At 59.3% G+C, this 4,792-nt stretch overlaps 2 protein-coding genes across 2 annotated transcripts in view; both read right to left on the bottom strand.

Moving 5' to 3' along the window:
* The window catches only part of LOC109391044 (ER membrane protein complex subunit 10-like), a gene marked incomplete at its 5' end in the record, with an annotated part of 13,425 nt that extends 9,219 nt beyond the window's left edge, over positions 1 to 4,206 (bottom strand). The window contains 3 exons of the mRNA XM_019658239.1: positions 3,097 to 3,190; positions 3,323 to 3,504; positions 3,841 to 4,206. Coding sequence (XP_019513784.1) covers positions 3,097 to 3,190; positions 3,323 to 3,504; positions 3,841 to 4,206 — 642 coding nt within the window. The remainder of the gene's footprint in view (positions 1 to 3,096; positions 3,191 to 3,322; positions 3,505 to 3,840) is intronic.
* On the bottom strand, positions 253 to 2,095 carry LOC109391043 (ER membrane protein complex subunit 10-like). The gene is made up of 2 exons (XM_019658238.1): positions 1,403 to 2,095; positions 253 to 408 (listed from the first exon to the last, which is right to left on the bottom strand). The coding sequence occupies exons 1-2, from the start codon at positions 1,514 to 1,516 to the stop codon at positions 286 to 288; spliced, it is 237 nt and encodes a 78-aa protein (XP_019513783.1). The 5' UTR covers positions 1,517 to 2,095; the 3' UTR covers positions 253 to 285.
* Positions 4,207 to 4,792: the final 586 nt, after the last annotated feature.

The raw sequence follows: 4,792 nt of genomic DNA, 5'->3' as shown, positions 1-4,792 counted from the left end.
ATGTCTGAATTTACATACAGAGCATCTAATCACTTATGCAGGGCATGGGCTACTGGTCAGGAAAGTCTGCTCTGAGGTTATTACTGTTTTGTTGACCTTTCTGAAATGCATATGTCTTACAGCTACAGGACTGGTCAAAGGCAGAGTTCCTATTTTCTCATGCCCTCCCCCCGCCCCTCCCCACAACCTCCTCAGTGTAATGCAAACACACTCCACAAGGCAAAGCTATTAGTAAATGGATGGTGAGTCTCAAACTGCACACCACCCAGACCTGAGTTCCCGACTTCACTGGGCTGTCTGGATAAGTGTCCAGGCAAGGATGTTGCTGGACTCACCGATCTCAAATGAGTGTTCCAGCAGCAGCCCCACAGTGCCGCAGCCTTCACCCTCTCGACCTTCAGCCCCTGCCTGCAGGTGACAGAGAGAGCCCCAAGTGAGAACCAACAGAGCCCTTAGCATGCATGACCCCAGGACAGACCGGCAGGCCGAGAAATGAGACTTATTTTCATACTCATGTCCAAATACTGACATTTGCCCACGGTTCCACCGGAAACCACCCATTTCATGAAAACTCAGGATCTGGATGGTCCCCAGAAAACCAGAGCCTGCAAACAAGCATAACCTCCTTTCCAAGGTAACTGTCTCCAGGTCACTTTGATGCCTAGTATCATAAATATTCATGAGTTAAAGGGCACCTTGCACTTCCTTCCCAAGCTAATATCCAAGTGGCCTTGTTTTCACCGTAACAGCCCCAATAGCCACGATGCCACCCGAGTTTCACTTCTTATCACACATATACAAGGTTCCACGCCGTCCTTTTCTCCAAATCTCCAAGTTTCTTCTACCTCTGCTGTGTCCTCCACCCTACATCGTCGCACCTGCGCAACCTCGTTTCCAGATTTTAATCCGAGATCAAGATCCCGCCCTCCTCATGCATATTCAAGAGGCAGAACGCCTATCTTTGGAGAACCCCTCCCGCTTTTTTCATTTTAGCCGCCTGGACGTCTCTCTCTCTTTCTCCCAGATTCCATCCGGGCCACAGCTCCTCATGCATATTCACGACTGCGGATCCCCAGGGTTAAAACGTTGCGAGGACATTCTGGCCCCAACCTTCTCCTTGGCTGCAGCTCGTTTTCACCGCACCCAACGCCCGGGTGCCAAGATCCCATCCGAGCCCTGCCCCCTCATGCATATTCACCACTAGAGCCTTCTTAACTATCCTCTCGCTTTCTCCCAGTCATGCGACCTCTGCCCATGCAGAGAACTGCAGCCTCGCTTTCCGCGGCTTTTTCCTCTTTCCTCTCTGCTCTGCGCAGCCTCGTTCCCACTTTAACCGACCTCCAGGCCCGAGCCCCAGGATTTCCGTCGGCCCCGCCCCTGTGCCGAACCAATGAGTACTCACCCCCCGCACAGCGGCCCCGGACCGGCAACCACTGCCCCGTGCCCGGCTGGGGGCTGCGGCCGCCATCAGTAAGAGCAGGAGCAGCCTAGTAGTACCGGCTCCGGCCGCCGCCATCTTGGCTTCTTTCCACCAGCCAACGGGCGTGAGTGAGTCGAGCGCCGCAAAGCACGCCGGGAGGAATCGGCTGCATCTTACGGACCAAGCGCTTGGGCTGGTTTCTGGAGTCTGCGCACTAGCGCCTGCCCGCTACGGAGCCTGACGTCAGCGGGGCGGCCGCTTTTCCTCCGGGCACCGCCCTCCCTGGTGACGTTACAACACTGGTGTCTCCCGGTCCGCCGTATTGTGACGTCACATAGTCCACGGCCCCGACCGACGGTTTTCTCCCCTGGCACTTCCATCCGCTCCTCCCAAGGGGCGAGACGTTGCGATGAACCGGGGGCACAAGCCTAAGCCGACCCTGGGTAGAGCAGGTGAGGCGGGACCTGGTAGGATGGCAGGTGAGAGGCAGAACCAGGCCTAGAGGGGTTAGACTAGGTCAGGGAACCAAGTGAGGGATGGGGCCAGAGATCTCTACCCTCAGCCAGGGATCCCTTGCCCAGCCTCCTAGAATAGACCCCCGAACTTTGCCCACCTGGAATGCACCCTCTTCCAGTCTGCCCCGTGGACCCGCCTGGATGCCTCCAACGCCACCTTCTGAGCGGTGAGTTCGACCAGTTGCGAGACTTCCCCATCTTTGAGAGCAACTTCCTGCAGGTGTGGAGCCCCAGAACCCCCTCAGCTGGAGCCTGGACCTGAGTTCCAGCCTCCTGACTTGGGAACCCCTGCTGTCTCTACTTCTGACCACTTCCCCATAAAGTCCATCTCCTGGGATTCCTGACCAGTCCCCTCCCCACCCCACCNCTCACAGCTCAGCTGTTAGGCTATTCTGAGGCCGGAGGCCTGGCAGGCCCAGCGCCCAGCGCAGTGGGGCTCACCATCCTCCTGCCCACGGCCCCACGGCTCCAGCCACACTGGCCTCTGCTGTCCCCTGGCCTTGCCTCGGGTGGGACCAGCCTCCTCCTGCCCCAGCACTCCAGCGCCTCAGCGCTTCTCTGGCAGCACAGGCCCGTCCCCTCCTCAGCACCAGACAGGCCTCCTGGGCACATCTGCCCAGAGCGCTGCCACCCAAATGCCCCTTGTTTGCCTCCTGAGCCTGGCAGGAGACCCCTGCCTGCCCCCCTCCTTTCCAAACCACCCTGATCCTTTGAAATCTCTTCCACACCCGCCTTCTCCAGCCTCACAGCCCCAGCCCAACTCAGGCCTCATCTTCTCCCCCAGACCCTGTCCCAGCCTCTTCCAGGGCTGTCCATCCCTTCCAACCACTGCCCTCCTCACTGCACTTCCTCCAAACAGGCTTCCGGTCAAGACTGACACTGCCTGTGCTGCATCTGCCCCCCACCCGGGCGCCCTGGTTCCCAGCACCGCCAGCTCTGGGCCGGCCGTTCACTGGGATGATGCCCGTGACCACCAGGAGTTGACACAGGCATGGCAGGTGCAGGGCTTAGCCCAGGTGCCAGGGGGACAAGCACGGAGGCCGCCGGAGGAGACAAGCAGGCCCCACACGCAGGAGGCCCAGGGGATGAGGAGCAGGGCAGAGGCATGAGGACAGGAGGGGGCTTGTTGGGAAGAGGGCGGGCGGGCGGAACCCAACTCACATATTTGGCAAAAAAGGACTTCTGCTCCTGGGGGTTCTTGGCCTTCTGGGCCTGCTCCATCTCCAGACGCTCGATGAAGGCTGCCGTCTCAGGGCTGGGGTTGGCGGGGGAAGGAGACAGGTGAGGAACTAGAGTCAGCAAGCGAGGACACTGGCAAAGGCAGGGTATGGCCAGGCGGGGGCTGTCTGTGCCCCTCACCCTGCACCTACGCCCTTCTAGCCCTCACCCTGGAGCCGTGACCGGTGGCTGCAGCTGCACGGAGGTGTTGAACAGCTCCAGGTCCACATCCTCCACCTCGTGGCCCCGGCAGCCCCCAGGGTGCGTCACCACCGACACACCCACCACGTTGCCAGCCACATCCACGTGCAGGGTCAGCTGGTCCGAGAGGTGCGACTCCACCAGGGAACACTGGAGGCAAGGGGGTCAGGAGAGGAGAGAGCAGAGGCTGTTGCACAGGCCTTGCCAGCACTGGGACCTGAGCCTCCTGCCCCTTCCATGGCCCCAAAAGCATCTTTCAAAGGCTCCATGGCTGCCTTTGGGCATAAGCCTAAGCCCATGAGACCCTGTGCTGCCCCCTCAAAGCACAAACCACCCAGATTGTCCCTCTGCAGCCCAGGAGACCCTTGAGGGCAAAGCCAGGTCCAAGTTTTCCCCCTCCATAAACACTGGGGTATGCATGGTGGAAGCCAGGCTGAAATGGGTGGGAGGAGCAAGGATGGGGGACTAGCCTCGTCACTGACTCACTGCGGGGATGAAGGAGGAGACAAAGCCACCAGCTTCGGGGCCATCAGGAGCCCCAGGCCGACGCGGGACCCGGACACGGTACAGACCATTCAGGGCTGCCACATCCTGCAAGCAGGCAAAGGAGGTGGCGGTGAGAGGGGTGATACCCAGCCCCGCCAGGCCCGGACTCCCACTGGACCCACAGCCAGGAAGGGCACTCTTGCTCGTAGCCAGTTGGGCAACACTGCCCTTCCCCAGTCTCACCCAGCCAGGGTCTCCTACTCTCTGGGCTGGCCAAGCTGAGTCTGCCCAAGACTCTTCCCACTGGGGCGAACCTGCTGGTGGGTAAGGCAAAGAGCCACTGGGGTGCCCCACCTGGATGAGAAGTCAACAGGAGAGCAGAGCCAAGCCCTGCGGTGGAATGAGTCCCAAAGGCACTTTTCGCAAGCCTGGATCCAGCCACTCCTGGTGCCCACCGCACACCTGGACTCCCCAGTTACATGAGCAACAAATTCTATTAGGGGGTGGCTGTGACAGAGAATCATGTGGGCACCACATAGGAAGCACTTCACCCTGACATCTCCCACAGGACGGGCACCCATGGGCATACTAGCATGCAGAATAAAGCCTGTGCCCCCAGCCTCCCTTGCAGTTACATCTGGCCAAAGGGACAGAATGGAAGTGGATTGTGGCAGCTTTCACTCTTCCCTAAAATATGGCTGTTCCCTCAGCCCCTTCTTCTTCTTCTCTATCCTGCTGCCTAGAGCCCCATCAAAGCCCCAGCAACCCCCAACACCATCCACAGGGAGAAGCCCGGCCCTCGAGGAGGCTGTGAAGCAAGGCTACAAGAGAAGTAATGTTCTCTTGTTCGACCATGGCTATTGTGGGGATCTTTTCTCCTTGCAAGCAAATCTCATTCTAACCAACTGTGAAGCATCTTGGCTGGATCTGGAAGGGTGAGAGGAGGTGGTCA

Source organism: Hipposideros armiger, unplaced genomic scaffold (assembly GCF_001890085.2).
Source record: "Hipposideros armiger isolate ML-2016 unplaced genomic scaffold, ASM189008v1 scaffold_283, whole genome shotgun sequence".
Classification (NCBI taxonomy): Eukaryota; Metazoa; Chordata; class Mammalia; order Chiroptera; family Hipposideridae; genus Hipposideros; species Hipposideros armiger.
Note: the sequence above shows the minus strand (reverse complement) of the source record. Positions and strands in the feature narration are given on the sequence as shown.

Bases quoted from the DNA above. Each gene is read 5' to 3' on its own strand.
- LOC109391043 (XM_019658238.1), bottom strand. From the start codon at position 1,516: ATGGCGGCGGCCGGAGCCGGTACTACTAGGCTGCTCCTGCTCTTACTG. The intron at 409-1,402 runs GTGAGTACTCAT...TGTCACCTGCAG, and splicing joins CCGGGGCCGCTGTGCGGGGG to GCAGGGGCTGAAGGTCGAGA.